At 33.5% G+C, this 26668-nt stretch overlaps 1 protein-coding gene across 2 annotated transcripts in view; it reads left to right on the top strand.

Moving 5' to 3' along the window:
• Positions 1–26668, top strand: part of LOC128020865 (contactin-associated protein-like 4) — a 96108-nt gene that overhangs the window by 20457 nt on the left and 48983 nt on the right. For both annotated transcript variants that reach the window (XM_052607626.1, XM_052607625.1), the window contains exons 3-8: positions 9472–9665; positions 12615–12762; positions 15274–15477; positions 24460–24638; positions 25707–25832; positions 26167–26428. In XM_052607626.1, the coding sequence (XP_052463586.1) occupies positions 9472–9665; positions 12615–12762; positions 15274–15477; positions 24460–24638; positions 25707–25832; positions 26167–26428 (1113 nt within the window). The remainder of the gene's footprint in view (positions 1–9471; positions 9666–12614; positions 12763–15273; positions 15478–24459; positions 24639–25706; positions 25833–26166; positions 26429–26668) is intronic.

The raw sequence follows: 26668 nt of genomic DNA, 5'->3' as shown, positions 1-26668 counted from the left end.
TTTTGAAAGATATTCCAAGTTCGAGGCATTTCGTAGCAACTAAACTAGTTAACCACGAGCAGAACTTTTTATTCTGTGAAATAATTACATTTATTTCTGATTTGTTCTGCTGAAAACCGAAATGAAGTGAATGCAACCATAACTGTGTTTCTTATTCACAAATGTGAAAATTTATATGAGGAATCAGTCCCAGAATCGCTAAATTCCTTACAATTCCCATCCTTGGTTCCCCAGACGTCACTCCATGACTTCATTGTCTAGACACTAGAGGTTTGACTTCTTCTGTAAGTACTTCAGGCTAAATTAAATGCCAAGATATTTGTGGCTCTATCAGAACCATGCGAGATTTCAGAAAATCAATAGAAATCTTAAAGCAGCACCATATAGGACTCGGACTAAAGGTCAAACCGAGTGGCACGTAAAAGTTTGGAAGCATGTGGAAAATAACAAATAGTTTGAGATTCCTCCAGGCTGATGTCTGGATCAGGTCAACACACACAGAAGAGTTTGAATCTCAAAGCACACATACAGAAAGTCCAGTTTACTTTAAACAAAGGTGCACAAGCACGCTTTTCACAATTTGTTAGGATTAGGATTGTTCATCCAAAGATTTAACTTCTGTCACAATTGACTCTATCCTCATATCATTCCAAACATGTTATTTTAGTATCATTGATATACTAATATACCAGGGATGTAACAATGCACCCAAGCTTTTGAAATATAAAATTACTATATAAAAAAACGTTGACATCCTGCAAAAGCATCCTAAGCTACAGTTCTGCTCATAAAGATTTCATGTCAGAATATGCTAAATTTATATAATTACAACAAAATAAGAGGGATCATACAAATTGCACGTTATTTTTAATTAGTGCTGTCATGAATTGGTTATTTATGTTCCTGTGGCTCAGTTGTAGAGCATTGCATTAGCAGCGCAAAAGGTCATGGGTTCAGATCCCAGGGAACACACATACTGGCAAAATAATGTATAGCCTGAATGCACCGTAAGTCGCTTTGGATAAACGCATCTGCTAAATGCATAAATGTATAAATGTATTTCACAGATGTTAACATGTATAGTCCACAAGCTAAATAACTGAATTTACAAAAAATGTAATAAAATGCCCCCATGCAAAAATGTACTTACTGTACCATTGTCTGTCGTCTTTTGTTTTGAGATGGTTTGTCCTAAACAGAAAAATCCTTCAGGTCATGCACAATCTCAGGTTTATGATTTTCTTAATTTATGATTTTAAGATCCATATTTTCACAGACAGTTGAGAGAATCACACACACAACTATAACAAAGGATTCAAACCTTTACTGACACATGCAAGTCCAAACAACGTTATTTGCGCAATAATGAATTTACGAGACTTTATGAGATTCTTCCCAATCGAATGCCTCCAATCATCCATGATTGGATCAATCCATGCCATATTTCATTGCACAAATCTGCTGGGATATTCTCTTTGAATCATGGGATAAATAAGCAAAGCGTTGTCATTTAAACAGCAGTGTGTGCTAATTCCCCAACCGCCGCAGGCTCTCGCTGTGAAGAGCGCTGGGTTTCTCTGAAACCTTCCTCTGTGTCCGTATCATTACGGCTGCCATTAGCTGTGGTTTAAACCGTCGGCTGTTAGTCTATCAGCAGGTGTAATCCTTCCTCACCATGTCGCAGATAAATAGATATGAATACCGCGCACAGGGTTTAATTAAAATGCAAATGTGATCGTGTTTCTCATGATAGCCGCTGCCAATTTTAGGTTTTATCCGTAGGATATAACAGCCATACTTACGAGGCCATTATATACTGAAGCAAAATAATACAGCTGTTAGAAACACAGAATGATTTCACTTTGCATTGTGTGAGATATTGTAATAGATATTGTAATATATAAAAAATGTGTATATAATTATAACTGTGAAAACTGAATTTTCAGTGCATGGCAAAAGGATAATAACTATAATTTATTCTTTCACTTGTTTTGCTTTTAACATGCAGATTAAACAGTCTGCCATTTAAATCTGCAATCAATGTGAAAAAAAGAGCAAATTCGATCCGTATGAAATTCTCATTATAATTCCTTCAGATGAACTCAGCCGATGCAATTAACCAAAAAGAAGTCATTTAACTTCATGTCCTCTTGTTTGTTTTCTTGCTGGAGTCAGGTGGCAGCTTTCCAGATCTATTTTTATTATCATTGCATTAGCTTCATCAAATGTTCAACAATCAACGATATAAAAGTCCCTTTTTCTTTCATCAGACATTTCGGCTGGTCTCGTCCCTCTCTAAACTAGCTTTTGTCCCTCGGCTCTTGCAGGTGGAAACGCGGTAAATAATAGATGAGATTCTGGCCAGTTCATTACACAGACGTCTGCTCTTCTTTGGAGTTTGCTTGGCTGAACTTGTTTCAGGGGTGATTTTCAACTTTCTTTAATCGTGTTAGTCGATTTTTCATTCAGTGGATGTAACATTTAGATTAGATATTTACACATAATGCATTTCGGAAATTACCATTTATTTAATTAAAAATGCATTAAAAATGTGAAATATTATTACAAATTAAAATAGCTTTTTGATATGTGAATATCTGTTAAATTGCAATTTATTTCTGTGATGCACAGCTGTATTTTCAGCATCATTCCTCCAGTCTTCAGTGTCACATGATCTTCAGAAATCATGAAAACATGAAATATTTCTGCTTATTATCAATGTTGAAAACAGAAAATTTGATGAATAGAAAGTTCAAAACAACAGCATTTACTTGATACACAAATCTTTTTAACATTAAAGTCTTTACTGTCACATGCATCGTTGCTGAATACAAGAATTATTATTAAGTAATTCAATAATTTTAGTATTATTGATGTTACTGACCCCCCATATTTTCAAACACTGTGTATGCATGCTATAAATACATGCATGTGTATGTGTGCATTTATTAAAAGTAAAATAATAAATGGCGATTGTGAAATATAATAAGAATTTTCCCACATCATGGTTTGATGTAGGTCACTGATTAGCTAATAAAGCATTGCAGTCATGAGTTCGTCTGTTTCTGGTGCTGCTGCAGGTGTTTTAATATGATGAAACGGTGATTTAAATGAGTGTTGGAGCGCGCTTGTCTGCCCTCATCAACGACCCCTGATTAACCCCTAATCACTTGGTTCGTTTGGAGGAACCGCTTTGTCCTCCCCGGTCTGAAGATGGCCAATGAACGTCTGACTCTTGCTTTATTCATTGTGACAGCCCAGCAGAGATGAAGCTTATTCTGAATGAGACTATTACTCTTTAATGAGGGCCGTATAAGAGGTCGTTAGGACGGGTAATTCACTTTTAATGGAAACTGGGAAAAAGCTTGAGATTTTTGAGATGCGTGGAATTGACGACAGTGAAAAACCCTTGTGATGTTTGACCAGTTGGAAACACTCTATTGCATTGTTACGTGTGTGTGTGTGTGTGTATGTGTGTTTTTATTTTTGTGTCATATCAGGACACAACTCTGTATAATGACATGGGTATGACACAGGTATTACAAGGAGAGGGTGACTTATGAGGACATAACCCGTGTCCACATTTTTCAAAACACTTATAAATCATACAGAATGAGTTTTTTTGAGAAAGTAAAAATGCACAAAGTTTCCTGTGAGGGTTAGGGTTAGGTGTAGGGTTGGTGTAGGGCCATACAGTTTGTACAGTATAAAAACCATTACGTTTATGGGATGAACACACTTTACACAAAAACAAACGTGTGTGTGAGTGTGTGTGTTTAGTTGTCAGCCAATGTCTTCTGATGCACATATTTAACTCCGCGTCTTGCTGCCGCTGCCCTAAATACTAAAATAGTCTGGTTATTCTGCTCCGAGGCTAACTTCTGTTATATAAACATTGAACCTCAGGTTTATCTTGCTTTCGAGAACCCATGATTCAACAGGACTGAACAACAGCTCTATCTAGAGCTTACAAATGAGATCTCAGTAATTTCTCAAGCTTTAAAATCATCCTCTGGCTATGAGCTTTGGCGTCTCTGATGTGTTCGTGTGTCCTGGCGTGATCTAGAATAGCCCCATCTTGGGTTTGGCTGTCCTGATTATGAGCAAGGCTCACCGGGCGACTGGAGTTGGGTTCACCTGTCTGATGGCTCTCTCCATCTGTCTCTGGTGCTGGGTTCAGCACTTTTTCTTCCCTTGCTGCCAATGCGCCGCGGCTCCTGTACCAAGCAGGTGTCGCTCTCGCCTGGTGCTTCTCGGTCGCCCACTGTTCAGTGGTTTTATCCTGATTTAAGAGGAACAGGAAGGGTTTATGATGCCGTCTGATCTGATTTAGGCTGAGGTGTACAGATCCACATCTGCAGCGTGGGACAGGGCTCTACGGGTGGCCGGTGAATGCAGCTACTTAAGACGGATTTAACAGGATTTTCAGACTTATTGGTGTCAGTCTTTATAGTCGGCTGTAGGTGAATGGACTCGGATTACTAATGCCTATTTGATATTGAAATTCTGTTATTATTTGTTGTTTTAAATCTGGAAAAACAAAAGTGTGGCTGTATGATTTCTATGATAGGGATAACACAGAATCCTGTCACAAATATGCAATTTACTGTAAAACGGATTGGCATGGAATTCATCTGATTTTGTTGATTATAGACAAGTGTTTGTGACTATTAAACCTCAAAAAGACTGTTTAAATATAAATCCTGCATGTTCTGCGTGTCTCTTTGTGTACGAGAGGCGCAGTTCTTCACAGCAACCCGTCAAAATAAAAGTTTGGTTAAACTAGAAGAAACTGTGACAGAAATATATTACTATTGTACAGTAAAATGTATTTCTAAATTGTGTTATAAATTAGTATTATTAAAACACAGGCAATATTTTTAAGGATTAAGCATGCAATGTTTCATCCATGTCTTAATTGCACTTCATTAGATTAAAAATAAGTTTAATTAATGTTTTATGTCTTCATTTAATTACCAGAACAAATTTAATTCACAATAAAGAATTTGTGAAAAATAAAACATTTAATTGAGTACTATTAATGTAAAACATAAATAAATAAATATTTTTTTAAGTGAATTTAATTAATTACACATTCTCTATAATTATAAAAACTGGTAAAAATAAAACAATAATTTTTGTAAACTTATACATTTAGCTAAATTGCATTTTTTTCATGCACCTTTTTGGGAGGGGGACTTTTTGGAATCCAAAATAAATAAAGTTTATTACAAAGGATTTGTAAGTAAATAAATGAACAAACAAACAAGATTTGTGAAAAATAAATAAAAAAAATGTAACTAATTTCATGGGGTCCTGAAAAAGGAGATATTCTGAAGGCTGTTCATGTTGAATTTCTATCCTTGCTTCCTAACAAACTGTCTTTTAAATTATAGAAGGCGCTTCCAGTTTGAGGAATTCCACTTAAAAAGATTGAAACAAATCATTTCAAACCATAAGTTTGAGATAAAAAACCCATCCTTGTTTGACTGAATGAGCTGTAGATTTCCCTTGGTATTCTGCATTCAGACTCGGGAGAATAACATAATGCTTGTTATTGTAATGTCAAGAGCTCTTTTCAGCCGCTGCATCTTTTCCTTCTGATTATTTTCTTTATTCCTTTGTATTCCGCTGTAACAATTTAAAAAGACAACGTATACTGCACATTTCTGGCCTTAATGTACACTATATCTCATGAATAATTCACTGAATTCATTAAGAATCTCCTTTTTTTTCTCCTTAAATCTGTTTGTTTTCACTCATATTTTTTCAAATGTGTTCGTCTCCCCTTTTCACTTGAATCCCTATTAGTAAGTATTAACTGTAAGGTTTCTAAAACTGGTTAATACTGTATTTATAATGTCATCTCATAGTACCAAGTTTATGCAAATGATTGCGTTCATTGAGAAAATCATTGGCTGATTGTTTGACTGAAGTTAATTCCACTGTTCATGCAAAGCATCATGGGGCAGAGATGGATACAGTGAAAATGTGAGGACAGATGCTTTTAAGCTCCAACAAATTACCAGAAAGCTCCATAAAAACACCAAAGTGGTAATCAGAAGAGCCTGTTATGGAATAATATTGCTTTTTGCCCTTTGTTGAGATTGCATGCAAATTAAAAGGTTGCTAAACGTCTTCATTCGTCTTCCACGGAAGATATAAATTCCTTTAGGACACAAAACATTCATTTTCTTAAAACCATAATGCACAGGGTTATATCTAATACTGAAAGCTATAAAGAGAATTTCGCTATAATGAAAAGATCAGATGTCTGATGAAGTGGTGGTTTGAATACAAGCTGGTTTTTAACAGGATTTTACTGCAGAACAGTTTTATCCTCATTAAAATGTGTAGATAAGCGAGAAGGCGATAAGGAGAAATTGGGAAAAAATTGTCTGTTCCCAAACCTAGTGAGCTGGCTACTTAGACAGAAGGTTAAAGGGTTAGTTCTCCCAAAAATTTAAATTAGCCCATAAATTACTCGCCCTCAATTCATCCTAGGTGTATATGACTTTCTTCTTTCACACGAATCCAGTCGGAGTTATATTAGAAATTGTTTTTGATCTTTAAAGCTGTTTAATGCCACTCAGCCGATGTTGCAGTGCATCAGTCCAAAAGAAGTGAAATAAAAAGCGTCCGTCCTTAATAAAAAGTGTCACACACAGCTTAGATAACCAGCTCGTGTATGAACCGTGTTCCCATTGACATGATCCCTACACAGTGTTCATTGCTCCCTTCTCCCTAATCTTTTGAAGTTTACCTCACTTCAGAACATTAATTCACGGATTTGCGTTGTGCAACGTCTTCACACACGGACAAGTTTGAAATCATATACCTCTGTAAATAAATACTATTTAAATTCACGTCTCGCACACTTCAATACACTTTGAATGGAACATATACGTTCACTTCAAACTGGAATCATGGTGGAATATCCTGTGATGACCACTTCGCAGGGCACTTACGTTCGAATAGTAGAAATGTCGGAAGTGATGAGAGGTGCAAGGACTGGAATTGAGAACTGCTGACTTATACTTTTGCACTGCTTAAATATAAAACCATGTCTACATTTTTGATCGGAGAAACGACAAACAACAAGCGCCACTCTACAATGCTCAAAACTTGCGTTTTAATCATCACTTGCAAATCCTTTACACATGCAAACGTACTTACAGACTGTGAGTCAGAACGACTGGCATTGTAGTCTTCTCTCACAGGATCAGGAAACAGTTCTCAATAAAATGCACTACACACATCTGAATATTTGGGTTGAACTAGGGCTGTGCGAAAAATCTAATGCGATTTTTTTTTTTTATGCACATATCACCTGTAATTAGGAGTATATCTCCAGCACGTGTGTTCAGATCAGGGTTGCCAGGTTTTCACAACAAATCCTGCCCAGTTGCTTCTCAAAACTAGTCCAAAACTAGCCCAATCGTGTTTCCAGGAGGATCCCCGTTAAAAAAATTGCTTTCCGGGGTTAAAATGTAAGTTTTATGGCATGGTTGCCTCGTAAAATTCAAATTTTAGGGGCTAAATATCACGTTATTTGTATTGACATGAAAAACAACCACAGACTTGGCAACATTGGTTGGCATTTACTACACCGAGCCGTAATTCACTGAGAATCTACACAAAAACGATTTTAAAATCGGTGGCGATTCTTTGTCGATTTTGAAAGCGATTTTGTGTTAGTTGTCGGTAGACTACGGCTCTGTGTAGTAACCAGTGTTGCCAAGTCTGTGGTTGCTTTTCATGTCCGCGGTTCGAAGCAACCCCAATACCAATAATGTGATATTTAGGCACTAAAATGCGAATTTTTTACAAGACAAACATGCCAAAAATAAAAATTAAGAATTTATTGAGAGAAATGTCGTAGTTAATAGTGAACAAGTGTTACTTATTTAAAAAAATTTTACGGAAATATTTTAGATTTGTATTATGAGTATTTAAGTAATTATTAAATTCATTATATTTTTGGTAACACTTCAGTATGGGGTCCAATTCACACTAATAACTAGTGGCTTATTAGCATGTCTATTATTAACATATTGGCTGTTTATTAATGCTTATAAAGTACAAATAATGCATGACATCCATAATCCTACCCAATACCCTAAACTTAACAACTAAGTAAACTATATAAAAATTATATTTTAACCCCGGGAAGCAATTTTTTTTTCATTTGGGAACCTCCTGGAATCGCGATTAGTTTTGGACTAGTTTTGAGAAGCAACTGGGCAGGATTTGTTGTGAAAACCTGGCAACCCTGATCTGAACACACGTGCTGGAGATAATACTCCTAATTAAAGGAGTGTCTTTACTGAAGAGATGTGCATGAAAATCGCATTCGATTTTTTGCCCAGCCCTAGGTTGAACTGTTCTGGGACAGTGTTGTAAATACAACCTAACCACTGATTTCTAGTTGTGTCCTCTTTTGGAAGGACGAACAAAGTGAGACATTTTAGGTAGGAGTGGTGGACTCTTAACTTTGATGATGAATATCTCTTTGGATTTCAGACTTTAGTCTTTGCAACTTTACAGATCTTCTTTACACAGCAAGAGCTTGTAACACTCCAAAGAGAAAGGAATTATATTATTATTATACGCATTATATGACCCTTTAAATAGAAATATCGGTAACACTTTAGAATAGGTAACACCTATTAGTTGCTTATTAGCATGCATATTACTAGATTATTATCCATGCATTAATGCTAACTAAGAACATATTAATGACTTATTCTACTTGACCTTATTCTACATCCCTAATCTTACCCAATACCTATTAATAACTATTAATAAGCAGCAAATTAAGAATTTATTGAGAGAAATGTCGTAGTTAATAGTGAACAAGTGTTACTTATTTAAAAAAACGTACGGAAATATTTTAGATTTGTATTATGAGTATTTAAGTAATTATTAAATTAATTATATTTTTGGTAACACTTTAGTATAGGGTCCAATTCACACTAATAACTAGTCGCTTATTAGCATGTCTATTATTAACATATTGGCTGTTTATTAATGCTTATAAAGTACATATAATGCATGACATCCATAATCCTACCCAATACCCTAAACTTAACAACTACCTTATAAACTATTAATAAGCAGCAAATAACGAGTTAATTGAGGCAAAAGTCATAGTTAATGGTTAGTTAATAGTGAGAATTGGACCTTAAGATAAAGTGTTACCTTATATTTTTATATGCATACTTCAAACATTTTTACCCAATATTTACCCAAATTATCTGTGAGTTTGTGAACTTATGTAGAGTGTTTCATATCGGACGTTTATCTTACAAGGATTGCATTTCAGTTTGGATGCTCCCTAAGAAGCCAGCAGTTGTTGTCTCCTAACAAATGCCTCAGCAGTGGATCAGTTGAACAGCGCGTGATGCAATCCATGCATCTCGTCCCAGAATGCAGTGCGTGAAGCCTTCATCTGTGTGCTGTGTCCCGCAGGTGCTGGAGGCTGGTCCCCGCTGGAGTCTAATAAATACCAGTGGCTGGAAATCAAGCTGGAGCAGCGGACGGAGATCACAGCCATCGCCACCCAGGGCCGATACGGCAGCTCTGATTGGGTCACACGCTACCTCCTCATGTTCAGTGACACGGGACATAATTGGAGGCCGTACCGACAGGAGGATAGCATCGGGGTAAGGCTTGAATTCCTCACCTGAGATGAAGGAAAACACGCTTTGATGAGGAAAAATATAAATCGAAATCTCTTCCCTCGATGTGAAATCTTAAATAGAAACAGATTTAAGCTTCCTCAGGTTCTCCGGTGAGTTCAGCACTAGCCAAGTGTGTTATTGAAATGAGCTTGTTAAGTGTGTGAGAGGGTTTAATTAGTTTTGACACTCAGAGAATAGATGCTAATTGAGTTGCGGGTTTCTTCTGTTCTTCACGTTTGTTTTGCCGAAATGCCATGACGTCTGTTCTGTGTGCTTTGTACTTATCGATTCATCTGATTTACATTCATTTGATGTCAACAACAAACAAATTCAATCTGGTACGATTTTTTATTTATTTATTTTTTACGTATTTGAGGAGCTTTTCCGTTCACCAAGGCTGCATTTGTTTGATCAAAAATACTGTAAAATCTGTAAAATTGTGAAATCGTATTACTATTTAAAATAACAGTTTTTTTATGTGAATATCTGTTCAAATGTAATTTATTTCTGCGATCAAATCTGTATTTTCTGTATCTCGCACGATCCTTCAGAAATCATTCTAATATGATGATTTGCTGCTCAGAAAAAATATTTCTGATTATTATCAGTGTTGAAAACAAATGAACAGCATTCGTTTGAAATATAAATATTTTATAACATTATAAATGTCTTTACTGACACTTAAAAAATTTAATTTAATGCATCCCTGCTGGTTAAAATTATTAATTTTCTTTAAAAAATAAAGAAATCATAGCCAAATTAGTTTACATAACTAAATGATTAGTTGCATGTTGTTATTACCATTCAGTGCTGTTTTTTCCTAACCCATCAGATCAGACCCGAGACAGATTTTTGTTTCTGGATCCGTCATCAGTATGCAGTGAGAAACTCTAGTCACGACTCCGTCTGTCATGAGAAGCGTTTAGAGTTTAAGATGCGAGCGAGAGCTTGTCGCTCCTGACGCAGGAGGATTTGCACCTTGACTCTTGATATATTTCACAGGCCTCTTTAGAGCAAATGAGATGCGCCTCCTCAGCAGGAAACAGAGCAATTTGTTGAGCTTAGCTCTGCACTCCAGCAGACGACTGATCCCTTCAAACACTGAGAGCGCTACTCAGCTCACAATTGCTATGAAACCAGAAACTCCAAATTGCACACATCTCTGACAGATTTAAGGACAAAATGAATGCTCCTCCCTGCAAAAATAATCCACTTGTTGCCTCCACTTTAAATGGCCAGCAGGGCCTTAACTGGAAAACACTCTGATTATGAAAAGAGCTGAGGTGCTGTTCTGGTTTTAGCTGATTTTAGCTTGTTTAAGCTGATCTAACTGGTCTCCCAAATTGGAGACCGCTGGTTTGGGTGTTTCTTCAGATGTGTCTTAGCCTAAACAGCTGACACGTAGATTGTATATTTTCATAATTAATAATATAAATATTTTATCTTTTTAATTTTGGTTTACCTTTAAAAACAATGTTCAAACTAACATTTTTTTACAATTTATTTATAATCATTTAAATAAATGCAAAAATAACTCATTTAATGTTCGATCTTAAATATTTTATCATTCAAATTTTTATATATTTTTATAATTTAATTTCTTCATGTAACATCGTTTTTAAAATGTATTTATTAGTTTATATATTTATAATTTTAACATTTAAATATAATAGCATAATTATTCGTCTCAACATTACAACAAGGGCTTTCTGTAGCAGTTGCAGCTTGCTTCAGAAACCCTCCACCTTCCCCAGCTCCACCTGTGTGTGTGTGTGTATATATATAAACATTTATATTTTTAATGTTTTTGAAAGAAGTTTCTTCTGCTCATCAAGCCTGCATTTATTTGATCAAAACTACAGAAAAAAAATGTAATATTGTGGTATATTATTACAATTTAAAATAATAGTTTTTAAATGTATTATACTTTAAATGATCATTTATTTCTGTGATGCAAAGCTGAATTTTTAGGATCATTATCACATGATCCTTTAGAAATCATTCTAATATGATGATTCATTATCAAAGTTGGACACAGTTCTGCTGCTTAATATTTTTTCAGAACATGTGATACTTTTTTAGGATACTTTGATTAATAAAAAGTTAAAAAAAAAAGAAAAATAAGCTATGTTTTTAAAATATGAATATTTTGTAATAACAATATACAATACTGGTCAGTAATTTGGGGTCAGTATTTTTTTTTCCTTTTTTTTTTATAAAATCAATACTTTTATTCAGCAAGGATCTGTTAAATTGATAAAAAGTGATAGTAAAGAAAATATATTATTAGAATTTATTTTTTATTTTTGAATAAATGCAGTTCTTTTTAACCTTTTATTGATCAAATATATTCGACAGCAGAACTGTTTCCAACACTCATAATAAATCAGAATATTAGAATGATTTCTAAATGATCATGTGATCGACTGATGTTACATGTGACACTGAAGCTGGAGGAATGATGCTGAAAATTCAGCTGCGCATCACAGGAATAAATTATTTTTTAAAAGTATAATCAAATAGAAAACTATTATTTTAAGTTGTAATAATATTTCACAATATTACATTTTTTTTCTGTATTTTTGATCAAATAAATGCAGGCTTGACGAGCAGAAGAAACTTCTTTCAAAAACATAAAAAATATAGTAGCAGGCTAGTGCAGTATTGATGTCCTTTAATACAGTGATGTGATGGAGAGGAGCGCTGCTCACTGACCCGTGGCCGTGTTGAATCTCTCCGATCAACACAGGGTCTCGACTCGTATTAAGCTGCACAAGAGTTATAGACTGGTCTCTTCTCTTGCCATCCGACTTCAGGATCAACCGTCTGCTTCTTTATGATCCAGTGGGGAACATAAAAGATACAGGAGCGCATTAGTGCATCAGGTCAAACACAGAAGGTCGCGTAATGCTGTTGTTCTCCTCATTCAAGGCTTTCTCTGGGAACTCGAACGCTGACAGTGTGGTGATGTACAAACTCCAGCAGCCGGTCGTCGCTCAGTACGTCCGAATACTGCCTCTCGACTGGAACGCCAATGGCAGGATCGGCCTGAGACTGGAGGCCTATGGGTGCCGATACAGTAAGTGTTTAACATTGACATACAACTGGACATCTGGCATCTTAGGAAATTCATTTAATATTATAGTTATTGCGTGAAATATTTGATATTTTGAAATGTGGTTATTTATTTAAACATTATTTTAAATCTTTCATATCACAAATTTTGTTATTTATTTATTTAAAGATGATTTTAAATGTTTATGAAGTTAATTTCTGAAGTTATTTTTACATTAATTCATTCAAATTTTAATTAAAATGTTATTAATATTTATTTATTTATAGATTTCTTTAAATATTATTTAAAATCTTTTCTTATGAAATTAATTAATTCAAATATGAATTAAAATGTTAGGAATGTTTTTTTATTGATTCTTTTTAAATATTATTTAAAATAAATTGTTATACAATTAATTAATTAATTCAAATATGAATTAAAATGTTATTAATGTTTTTTTTATTATAGGATCAAATATGATATAAAATATTGTATATGTATATTTAAACAAATGCATTAATTTGTTTAAATATAATTTAACATCTTACATATTATGAAATGTATTTATCTAAATTTTATTTAAAATCTTTCATATTATAAAATGTATTTAAGTTTCATTTAAAATCTGCCTTTATAGTTTTTTATAATTATAGTTTGTTATTCATTCATTAAGAAAATGCTATAAATGTTTTTCTATATTTATTTAAATATTTAGAATCTTTCATGTTATATTTATTTAAATATGAAATAAATTTAAAATATGAGATTAATATCATTTTTCATTATTCAGTCATTCATTCAGCAATTTAAATGTGGATACATTTGTTTTTATTTACATTTAATAAAAACAAATCTATTTGTTTACATTTGATTTAAAATCTTTAATGTTGTGAATTGTATTTAATATTATTTAAAATATTTTGTTATGAAATAAATGTAACCGTAGTAATATTTATTCATTCATTTAAATACAATTGAAAATCCTCATGTTTGTAATTTAAATATTATTTTTAATCCGTCAAAATGTCTCCGTTTGACTTCCTGAAGAGTGAAACACTGTAACACTTTCAAAACATTGATCTCTTTGATGTCTTGTCAACTACTGTCTCAACCAATAGAGAAAGTTTATGGGCGGGGCTATGTGTAAATGTAACCAATGGAGTGAGTTTAGGTGCAGGACTCTGTGTTTATGCAGAAAACCTGTTTGGTAACACTCATTATTTTTGGATTTGATTTTGATGCGGTTTACCTTTTAAATAAAATGCGTTTCTCTATAAACTCTATAATAAGACAATTTAACGCCCCACATCACCAAGCGACATGTATTACTCAGACGAGTGTGTTTGAGTGTCTTGCTGATGTTTGACTGGTCTCTCAGAGGTCCTGTGTGGCCTGAGATGTGTTGTCACTGGAGTCACACGGGGCAGAACCACAAGGCAAAGGCTCTGGTCAACACACCTACAGCAGACCATTAGGGATGGAGTCTTTTTTCCCCTTCATTCCTACAGATGTATAATTTATTGCTGGCATCTGCAGGTTCTGTCAAGTGTCATGTGCTTGCATCATCTCTGTTGACCTCAGTTTTAAACTCTCTCTGCTTACAGGGACAACAGACCTGCACAAACACGTTGTATACGCCACTAATTATAATGCACAGAGATTAATAGTTAGCGTCAGTGGTTTGTTGATTGACATGTCAAGCTGTGCAACCAAACAGATCACTGTGTCACAGTGTTTAAGTCTTCAGGAAGCTGAACAACATCACACATTTATTCCTTTATTTTTTAACATTCTCTATTGTGCATTGTATATTTATCATACTTTATTATTTATTTATTATAGCCTCTTATTAATTTTTTGTAGTTCATAATCTAAATATTTATTTATTTGTTTTAGTTCATTATTTTCATTTTAGATTGTTATTATTTACTTATGTATTTTGTTAATTATATATTTTATTTATTCATTTATTTTAGTTCATTGTTATTTATGTATAGTGCATTTATTTAATATAGTTTAATATTTAATTTCCAATTGATTTATTATATTTATATTTATTTTAGTTAATTATGATCTATTTGTTATTATTATTTATTAATTTATTTATTTTAGTTTATTAATATGATCTATTATTGTTCATTATTTATCAATTCATTTTAGTTCATTATTATTTATTTGTTTAGTGAATTTGTTTATTAGTTCATTATTTAATGATTTCAATTTATTTGATAATTCATTTTCATTTCTTAATTATCGTTATTATTATTGTTTGCTTATTTTAGTTTTCATGCATATATTTTCAGTCAATCATTTATTTTAGTTCAGTTTATTTATTTTACTACTTTGTTACGTATTATTGTCTCTTATTTATTATACTTTATTATTATTTATTAGATTTGTTTTTATATTTTTGTTTAATGTAGTTTATTATCAATGTAATTAATTTAGTTCATTATTATGTTATTCATTATTTGTTTGTTGTGATGTCGTTACAATGTATCATTTTCACAGTTCTTTTTTTTTGTGTGTTTTCAGAGTCTGATGTGGTCGGTTTTGATGGCAGCGCTCATTTGCTCTTCAGGCCGGATCCCAGCACCACTCCGGCAAACAGAGACGTGTTATCCATGAACTTCAAAACCCTGCTGAACTCTGGGACGCTGGTTCACATGGAGGAGCGCAGCGGACACACGCTCACCCTGGAGTTATTCAGAGGGAAACTCATCCTGCAGTTCAGAAACGGTACTAATACACATCCTACAGCTGCTGGATGTTGAACATCTTCATTGATGTTGATTAATGTCGTTTTTGACCCTCTTTTATCTAAAGTCATTTGGTTTCAGGCAGACAGTATGAAAGTAGAGAGTTTAGGGCCACAAACTACTCTTAAAAGACTTTACATTTAGTCTGGGACTAGGCGTAACTGACATCAAGAGCTGGAAGGTTTTTAATTGTTTTTAAATAAAACTGAGATTGTTGTTGTTTTTGTTTTTGGTCCAGCTGGAAATCAAGCCACTATAGATTATATTCTTGGTTCCTTGGCTGTGAATAATAATTATAATAATAAAAAAAAAAAAATTAATTTGAGACTTTTAGTCCCCATGTTTGTTTTATGTTTTTTTTTTTTTTTTTTTAATGGTTGATTCATTTGCCCATTGTTATTCTTTTATATTTCTATTGCTGTACAGCACTTTGGGCAAACTCAGTTGTATTGAAATGTGCCTTATAAATAAAAATATAAATACAAATACAAAAGGAACTTGTCAGGGTCACATTTCACCTCAAAACCAAAATAAGGTAGTGAGAAATAATATTATACTTAAACTGAAGCCTGCTTTAGGACCGTAAATATGTTTTTGCATTATGAAATATTTTTATTTTTGTAACAAGAGCTTTGGGGAAAATATGCTTATATATATGTGTGTGTGTGTTTATGTATATGTGTGTGTATAGATTCAGGGTTATTATATTTAACAAACTTAAAGTAATTAATATCTAAAGCTGAAATTAAATAAAATATTAAACGAAAACATAAATGAAAATTAGAGTTGTTTCTTTGGTAAGTTACTGAAATAAGTTAAGGTTGAACACTAAACTTACTAACTGGAAACAAACAAAAACAAAAATAAAAAAAGTAATATAATAATAATAAGTGTTCCTGTAGCTCAATTGGTAGAGCATTGCTCTATAAAGCGCAAGATTGGGGGTTCGATTCCCCGGGAACAGATGCTAGGCTTTGGATAAAAGCGTCTGCTAAATGCATAAATGTTTTTATAATAATAATAACTGTGTGTATATACAATTACACCTACACACGATGAAATTTGAATTAGATATGTTTTTGCAAGGTACTTGAAGAACTCATTTGAAAGTATGAAAGTAAGAAATACATGAAATTACCATGGTACATGTCCACAAAACATGACAATCCCATGGTTCTGTTCAGTATTTTATTATTAGCTGAGATCTCCAGCAGATTAACAGGTGATGTAAGAAACTCTTCAGGTGTGGGTGAGAGACGCAGTCAGTCGTGAGGCGTATGGCACAGATTCCCAGGATGCCATCTGGTATCTCAGCGTCAGAGTCTCTCTGTCCTCATGACCGTTGCTGGAGTTATAACTGTGATCAAATGTAAAAGCATTATGTGCTTTCTGAAGAAATGTCATTTTCAGGTGTGTTTCCTGTGCTTTCACATCATTGCAGTTGAGTAGTGTTCAAACATTTGAGTAGTGCAACAAAATATACAGATCAGTGAATCCAGTAAATATATAAACCTATATACAGATATATATGTGTGTGTGTGTGTGTGTAAAGAAACATCTTTAATGATAATATGTACAGACCATAAGAAAAAAAAATGATAATAAAGTTTTATTTAAACATCTTAAATGATGAAATAAATTAAATATCTGCAGGTAAATTATTCTAGTCCGATTTGTTTTGTTTTAGGTACGAGGAACAAAAAATGTAAGAATTAATTTAAAATCCAAAAGCTGGTTTTGTAAAATATTAAAATCATAATGAAAAGAAAACTGAATTTGTAAAATATCATAATTAGATACATATATGATGGTGTCATCAGAGTAAAGATGAACATTACAGTTATTGAAAATTAGCAGTAAATTATTGACATAAAAATAAACATTGAAATAAAAAAAAAAGAAGTGGTCCTAATATTGAACCTTGGGGCACACCTCTTTGTTGAACTTAAAAAATCTGATTTATTCCCTTTTAATACTACACATTGTTTTCTGTTATGCAGGTATGAATTAAACCACATAATTGCATTTTCAGAAAGACCAATAGCATGGAGTTTATCTAAAAGTAAGTTAGATTACAAGACTGATCAGATCATTTGAGTTCATATTGAGATCTCTGACTTGATTGCAGATTGCATGAGATTATTGAAGTCTTTTTCAGAGGAGAAACATCTGAAAAGCATGAGAGTTTTTGAGCAAGTCCTCATTTGTTCTGCACTTATTGTAATTGCCATCTTGGATGAGAAATAGCTGAGATATTAAGGTCTTTTTAGCGAATGTACTTTATTCCTGTTTATTACAGTTTTTGTTAATATGGATTTTATCTGCATATTTTATTTTATTTTCAGGTTTCATTTAAATATATAATGTACAAGTTGGGTGGGTCTGGAGGAGTTTGAATGCCCATTGTGAAGTAACTGCAACCTAACTGCAGCTCTCTCTGTTTTCACCATCATTTCAAGCAAATTAAAGATGTCTGCCATCACTTATTGGAGGGGTTTGTGAAAGTGCTAAAGTGGTCTCTCAGCCTCACTCTGATTATGGCTCAACTCTGTTTGTCAGAAATGTACGTGGCACTCGCTGTTGTCTTTTCCGAGCCCATGATGTCCGCTCGTTCTTCCTGTTTAGATGAGGTTTACTGTGCTGTAAAGACATTGCACTTCAAAGCTGTCGCTGCATTCGCTCGGGATTGTTTTATCAGACAATACATTCAGCCAGTGTTGAATATAAATCACTTCAGGCAGCTTTTAAAATGTTTTTAGGCTGAAAGTACATGCATGTGTTGGCTTTTAGGGCCTAGCATCTAAATAATGAAGAACAGATGGAACAAAACATGCAAATGTAAGAGTTTAATTAAATATTTGGGTTGTCCTGATCAATGCTGCAAACTAAAACTGATTATTGGAGTACATTAATAGTACAAAAACTGAATTTCACATTTAACTCAATGTGTTGCTTGTGTTTCTTTTGTCAAATTTACTACCAGTTTCTGAGATAACTATTTTTGCTAGTTTTTTTCATGTAAATGTTTTCAAGTAAATTTATTTCAGTGTAGTCAGCCAGCATTAGTCAGTTTTGAAAGTAAATATATATTTTAGCATTTGTTATAGGCCTTTTTACCATTTTAGCAGATAACATTGTATCTTAATTTATATTTTGGAATGGCTTTTTAAATTTTAAATTTTGTTGTGTTTTGTAATTTTTACTAGTTTTAGTTTTTTTTATATCTGTTTTTTTTTATATTTATATTTTATTAATTACATTTATATATGCTTTATATCTGTAATTTTATTTCAGTGTTAGGTTTTTGTATATATACACAGACCGTGAAAGAAACATGAAATCAGATTTTCCCTAAGTCATGCTCCTGCTGCTCTAATTGTGCGGATCTCAAATAACATCTGTGGCAACCCTCAAAACAAACAAAACCGTTAATACTTACAACCACAGAATAATAAAGAATCTGTCAGTGGGGTCAGAACAATGTATATTCAAATCCAAACAGACTAGAAAAGTTTGGGGCAGAACATGAAGCACTCGTGCACAATATAAACAGACAGCTTGATGAATGCAAACGACCAGCAGAATAAAATAGTTTGGGATATGGGCATTAATCTTCATGTCGCAGCTTGTTTGCAGATGTATTTTCCTGCACGGACAGAAGCCAGTGTTTGCCAGGGACTAACATCTGTCTCTGTATCACAACAACAACAACATCGTCACATTAAAGCTGCTGGGTTCGTTTGGTGATCGAACATGTGGCTCAGTTTGTCTTCCAAACCGCTGCATCTCACAACATTCATGCTGGATTTATTCAGGCTTTAGATGGGGATGACGTGAATATTTCAAGTTCAACAACAATAGTGACAGAACGAATCCACTGCTTTCATTTAAAAATGTGGCTTCATTCGCATATTAGTTCTGTGTCTTTGATTGAAATATTTTGTTTGTGAAATATTAACTGTTGTATAAAATCAATATCACATTTGTAATCTTGAAAAAAATAATATACTGAAGTGTGTGTGTGTGTGTGTGTAAGTAAAATTTTTCTAATTATTTATAATAATTTGTAATTCTTTTTTTAACTTTGTTTAATAATTGTACTTAATTTTTTATGGTTTTTATAATAATTAGTGTGATTATTTTTTTTCTTTTTATTGTCACACTCAGCTATATATATATATATATATATATATATATATATTAGTGCTGTCAATCGATTAAAAAAAATTAACTAATTAATCGCACAATTTTTTTAAATTAATCGCGATTAATCGCGATTAATCGCAATTAAAAGACTGAAACTTTTTGGATATGTAAATGTAAAATGTAAATAATTAATGTAAACTCAAGACAAAGAAACTATTTAAATTCAAAATATGATTGTTTATTGGAATTTTTTTTTTACTTGTAACACAGATTTTCTCATGTAAACAACATACCTGCAATAAACCATCAATATCCTCCAAATTAACTGTTGGCTTGAAAGCCATTTTTATTACAGAAATAAAAACACAGGCATGTAAGTACCATTTGAATTTCAAAACAATCAATGCCAATAAAAAACAAAAATGATTTCCATGTTGAATTCTAAGTGGACTGCAAAAAAATTCCAAAGTATAGTCATTGCCAGTGCTTTAAGTGGGCCAGTACGCACAGGTACTCAGTACCGCCACTTCCAAATATAGCTCTTGAGCGCACCGCCACCTCTCCGTGCGCCCAGAACGTGCTTGTAGCGTACCGGTACGCTCATTTGGACATCTGTTTTAATAGAGGTTTTAATCTTTTACCTGCACTGCCGATTTTCAGAGCGCCCTTCACAATGCAAGCTTCCTAATTCATCCCACCCAGAGCAGAAACTACATTACCCATTCACCCTTAAGTTATACAAGTATATTGTATAGTACAAGCGCATGTGTCGCTTTTCCCACTGTTAAGTGTCAAAAACTCAACGTGGCCGGAGAAGGTGTGTGAAACTCGTTGTGAGTTATACTAAAGCAAAATCTTGAGTATTTATTGTCTGATAAACATTAAAATCTGTCTGCGGAGGTTGAGTCGTCCTGCAGCCCCCGCTGGCTCATTGGCTGCAGCATCTTTTTTCTAAGTTCTAAAAAAATACCGTAGACAGCAAGGCACAAATTTAGATATTCATTTATCTAATTAAAATATAGCCTATGCACAAAGACAATATGATCTTTTTGTCCCCTTTTTGTTTTAAAGCTTGATGAAGAGAGAGAGCGCAAGTTGCTGCAGCTGAGGAGGACAGTGATGCACGCGCACAGGAGTGATTGACAGTTCGCGGCACTGTGTACAAAAAATACTCCGCTACACAATTATTTCATTATTTTCGTTTAAGCTTATTAACGTTAGCGTTACAGAAAGGTCTGATTTACGCACTGTTACAGTCATTGTTTTTTTTTTTTTTTTTTAACAATGACATTTGAGTTCATGATTTTAATGTTGCTGTTTCTTGTGGCAGACTGAATGAAGAGTAATGTTTCTTGTGGCAGACTGAAGAGTAATCCGGCAGAGTTTTATACTGAAACTTTCCGTCTAAAAGTCCTTCCTTGGTCTTATCCATATTTCTTTGCACGTTGAACACACATAGGCCACAACTGGAAATAACAAAAACTGCAACCGCGTTAATTGCGTTATTTTTTTTTAACGCGTTAAATATTTCAAATTAATCGAATGCGTTAACGCGCTAATTTTGACAGCACTAATATATATATATATATATATAAAATTGAAATATTAGGGAGAAATCTTAAAATCTTTAAACCAGTAAAACTGAAATAAAAATGGATAAAAAAAAAAATATCTAATACAAATTCAACCAAACAGACACTATTGACAATAATGTGTCTAAAATGTAACACACTATTGACGATTTGTTTATTTAACTGTTGTATGAAATTGAATTAAAATGTATTGGGGAAAAAAAACATTGGCTTGTGAGATCGCTAAAATATATCATATTAAATAAATATAAGGTAAAAACCCATACAGCTTCACTTTTTGCCTCATATCTTGCATTATAGATGCATATAATAGACTGCAACACACAATCAGTCATCCTGCATCATGTTCAACAGCCATTACGTGCAATTAAAGATGAACCTAATGCTATTAATGCATTTATTTGATGTTTATTGCACGCAACATGTATATCATTTATTCATCAGTTACAATCGTTCGGTCCAGTGCTGGTCAGTTAACATCAGAATATAAACAGGCTCTGCTTTGTGTAAGCATGTGGACGGCGTAGACCGCTCTGATGTGATTTAACATTTAGTGGTCCACTGCTTAATATTTCATGATCTTTGTTCCTCTCAGAAAGCATAAAAAAACAGCAGAGTAAAAGCATCCTAGTCTTGATCTCTAGCCTTCACTTGTATGACAGCCATACTCGTGTGTTTGAAGTGCAGCTCTGATTAACAACAAATAATATACAACACTGTCAATCTGTCATCATCTGACAATGAAAATGTCAGAAACGCCTGTCCTCTAGCTTTGTAAAAGTGTCCCTACATTTTTGATCAATAAAAAATATGAGACTAAAACATGAGTTAACATAGTGTGAAACAATCACTTAGTGCACATTTTGTACACACCTTTAAAATTATAAAATTAGATGCATATTTTATATTTACATTTTATATAATATCCCCCATGTATACATCTAATTAAATAATAAATATGTATTATTTAATAATAATAATAATTATTATTAATAATAATACTAATAGTACACAATCTGTGTGTATAATCAAATAATAATAATTATTATTATTTTATTTTTTTTTTTAGATTGCTGTTGTTTTTTATGTCTTATGTATGTTACATAACTAGGGACCCAACAGAATACCAAAGTTGTAAACTATTTTCCTTAAATGTATTCATATCATGATCCAGCATCCCACAGATCCATCTTACCGCTGTAAACAAACCCGTGTGGACTGCTGTCACCTGAAACTCATCCTGATTATGCAAAGGAAACATTTCACTTGTCTTTTCTCCCATATATATGTCAGCTGTTAAAATAAGCGTAAAGACACCCAGCAGAAAGTGTGTGATGATTTAGCTTTAAGCAGGTCTAAACGTCTCCTCATCTGTGTGAGAATCGGCCCACTCCACAACTGATCTCACAGATCGGGAGCTAGTTTAAGGAGGTGATAAGTAAGTCTTTAAGGCTGTTAAAAGTGTTGCTGTTTTATACCAAACTGTTTAACATTCTGGAAAAGTGTAATGTGAACGCAGACTTTAGCAGATCGTCTCGTTGATGTTAATTGAACTCAGGTTTGTTGCAGCAGTTTTGTGTTTGATATTCATTTGACGATCAATATGATGAGTTATTTTAATATTACCTTAAATTATATTGTAGTATTTATTCATATTTATATATTTTGAATTACCTTTTATTTTTAGATTTTAACTTTAGTTTAAGTTTTAGTAATTGTGCTTTTTAATTTTGTCTTTTGCATTATTTCTTTATTTATATTATTTTGTAAATAAAAAAAAGTTTTATTATAATTTTTATTTATATTTTTTAATTTTAAAAATTTAACTTCGATTTGTTTTTCTCTAATATTAATATTGTTGTTCTTTTTATTCAATGCATTATTTTTAATTATTAAATAAATGTATATTTATGTATGTATATATATATATATATATATATATATATATATATATATATATATATATTAGATCTGAGTTGAAATACTGTTTTAGTACTATTGAACTGTTTTAAATTCATTTAAATCAGCTGAACAACTACTTAAACTCAAATGGATACCTGGACTATTTTCAATCTGGTTTCCAACTGCATCACACCACAGAGACAGCACTCATTAAGATAATAAATGATATTTGCTTTCATTTTAATTCTGCAACATATCAGTGCTGGTACTACTAGATCCCAGTGCTGCGTCTGACATTGTCTATCATAACATGCATCTACAGAGACTGGAAGACTGGGTCTGGCTTTCTGCAATGGTACTCAAATGGTTCTGGTCATATACTTGGAGGGGAGAGGTTATTATGTGAATATAGGACAGCACAAGTCTTAAGTGAATTTCCTTGACATGCGGAGTCCCACAGGGCTCAGTTCTTGCTCCGCTCTTGTTTAGCCTGTATATGCCCCCACTGAGTCAAATAATGAGATAAATTTTTTTAGATTTTATTTATTTATTTATTCGTAGTATTTCATTTCAGTTCAAGTAATTTACAATAATAATGTTAAAGGGATAGTTCACCCAAAAATGAAAATTAGATCTAGGTGACTTTGTTTCTTCAGTGGAACAGAAATTATGATTTTTAGCTTCAGTCGTTGCAGACAGATCCATATTAAACCCTGCGGCTTGTGACGATACATTGATGTGTAAAGACACAAAACGATTGGTCTGTGCAAGAAACAGATGTTTTTTTTTTTGGTTTTTTTTAACCTCTGATTCACGCAATGTCCGAACTGTTAGAACTCTTTTGAACGCGTTTCACAGCAGCAAACGTGTGAGGGATTATTTTTCTTCTTCTTCTTGCATTATGGTGGATCGCAGACTTATAAGTGCATTACCATCTCTCAAATGGCAATGGCAATTTTATTTATATAGCACTTTTTGCTACAATCAGAGTTGACCAATGTGCTTTACAACAGAATAGCTAAAAAAATAAACAAGAGTGTCTGGTTAGAGGACCGGAGAGATCTAGTTACCTTGTGCTCAATCAATGGCTCAGATATATACGATGGAGCCATACCATTGCATACCATAAATGGACCATTGACACTATATCTACAGTCTCAATTAGGAGTGTCAATGGTCACTTGAGAGATGTTATTTCATAAACTGCATGTTAGGGTGGTTGCATAGTTTCTAATGTCAGTTTCTGTTGAAATGCATTTAAAGTAACCAAACTTTTGCAGCTTCATCAAGCCGTCCTAATCAGTATTTGATCTGTGTTGCAGGCCGGGGTTCGTCGGCTGATGTCCACCCTACTCTGGTGTCTCTGGGCAGTTTGCTGGACGATCAGCACTGGCATCACGTCAGCGTGGAGCGGACTCGAGGACTCGTGAACTTCACCGTTGACAAAAGCAGCCAGCAGTTCCAGCTGCCAGAGTCCTGGAGTCACTCTGAGATTAATGAGGTGAGCCGCTAACGACCTCCAGCTCAATTAGTCCAGGAAAGCATTTCAAATGACTCACACTAAACACCTGAATTATACAAACAACATATATCAGCTGGAATGAAAATGTCTTTGTATAATTAGATCTCAATATATTTCTGAGCATTTCACTTTTTGATACACTGTTCATTTATTAATAACACTTACATCTTATATTACAGTAAACTAGCAAAGTCTCACAATGCAAGGGTTGTTTATTTGCATAGCACTTTTTTTTTACAAAATAGTAAAAATACATAAAAATAATAAAATACATAGTTATTAATAAAAAGTAATGTATTATATGCATGTATTGTATATGTGTGGAAACCGTTACATTAAATAGTAGACATAAAAGCTACATATAAATTTAATAAATATTAGAAATATTAATAAATGTGCATGCAATTTGTATATATATAAAACGTATTTTCCGGACTATAAGTCACACTTTTTGTCATAGTTTGGCTGGTCCTGCGACTTATTTATCAAAATTAATTTGACATGAACCAAGAGAAATGAACTAAGAGACATGAACCAAGAGAAAACATTACTGTCTCCAGCCGCCAGAGGGCGCTCTATGCTGCTCAGTTCTCCTGTAGTCTACACTAAAAACATAGGGCGCACTCTCGTGGCTGGAGACAGTAATGTTTTCTCTTGGTTCTACATAAATGCGATTTATAGTCCAGTGCGACTTATATATGTTTTTTCCCTTGTCATGACGTATTTTTGGACTGATGCGACTTATACTTAGGTGCAACTTATAGTCCGAAAAATACAGTATATATATATATATATATATATATATATATATATATATATATATATATATACTAAATGTATATTTATTAATGTTTTTTATTTTTATTTATAATTTACTTTTTTTTTTTTACACAGTCAAGGTTACTAATTGAGTGCAGGTTAACCAATCAATAATTAATTTCATGAATGCTAATCGACAGTCTATCAATGGAGTTAAGCTTATATTAATTTCATAACACTCATTTAACATGTGTGCTTTCTGACATGAATCTGTCGTTCTTTCACAAGATCAGTTTCGGTGGAACGTCAGCAGCTGGACTCCAGAAATCCCACTCCAGAAGAAACTTCCAGGGCTGCTTGGAAAACGTGCTTTACAACGACATCAGCGTGATGGAGCGAGCCGAAGAGAAGCAGGTAAGTGTGTGAACAGCTGCTTTATTTGGCCTGCTAGCAGTTCATTTTTCCATAATGAAAGCTTTGTATTACTGTGACCCTTACCATGTTCTCCTCCATTATAGAGTTTTTTTTCTTTTATACAACCATTGTCTTGGGAATTTGGGGGTTAAACCAATTACCAGCTCTTTAATTCATTGTCGTAATGCCGTGACATTGGTTTCAAGATAATAGCCAGGAAGGCAAATGCATAATTTATGAAGCAGACATCATGACTGTGGTGCTTCATTATTGCAAATGCAGCTTGCATGAGAAATGCTCTTGGTTTTACCACGGTATTTTTTGTCTCTCGCAGGGGAACGTCAGCCTCACATGCGCCGAATCCATAGACGTGCCCGTGACCTTCGCCAGTCCTGGAAGTTTCCTCGCTTTGCCGTGGGTCACCGGTGAGGAAAGCGTGTCGGTCGCTCTGCAGTTCAGGACCTGGAACAAAGCAGGCCTGCTGATGACCTTTGACCTGAAGCATAACGCAGGAACGCTGTGGCTGTATCTGAGCGAGGCCAGAGCGCGATTGCAGATCCAGAAGACCGGCCGGATTATGATAGACATCACCGCAGGTTTGGCTCATGCATTATGGGATATAATATGTTTGGACTGAAATAATAGCACATATAAACCATAGTTTCAGTTTATTTGACAGTAAAAGCTAAATCCATCTCTCTTGTGTGTCGAGTAAAGCAAAGTCAGTATCAATGGCAACTGCTGTTTATCTTTTTATTTGTATTTTATTTAGTTTTAGTTATTTCTATTAGTTATGCTGCCTTGACCACTAGCTGAAATAAAATAAAATAAAAAAT

Source organism: Carassius gibelio, chromosome A10 (assembly GCF_023724105.1).
Source record: "Carassius gibelio isolate Cgi1373 ecotype wild population from Czech Republic chromosome A10, carGib1.2-hapl.c, whole genome shotgun sequence".
Classification (NCBI taxonomy): Eukaryota; Metazoa; Chordata; class Actinopteri; order Cypriniformes; family Cyprinidae; genus Carassius; species Carassius gibelio.
The sequence above is the reverse complement of the archived record's forward strand: the minus strand, read 5'-3'. Positions and strand labels throughout refer to the sequence as shown.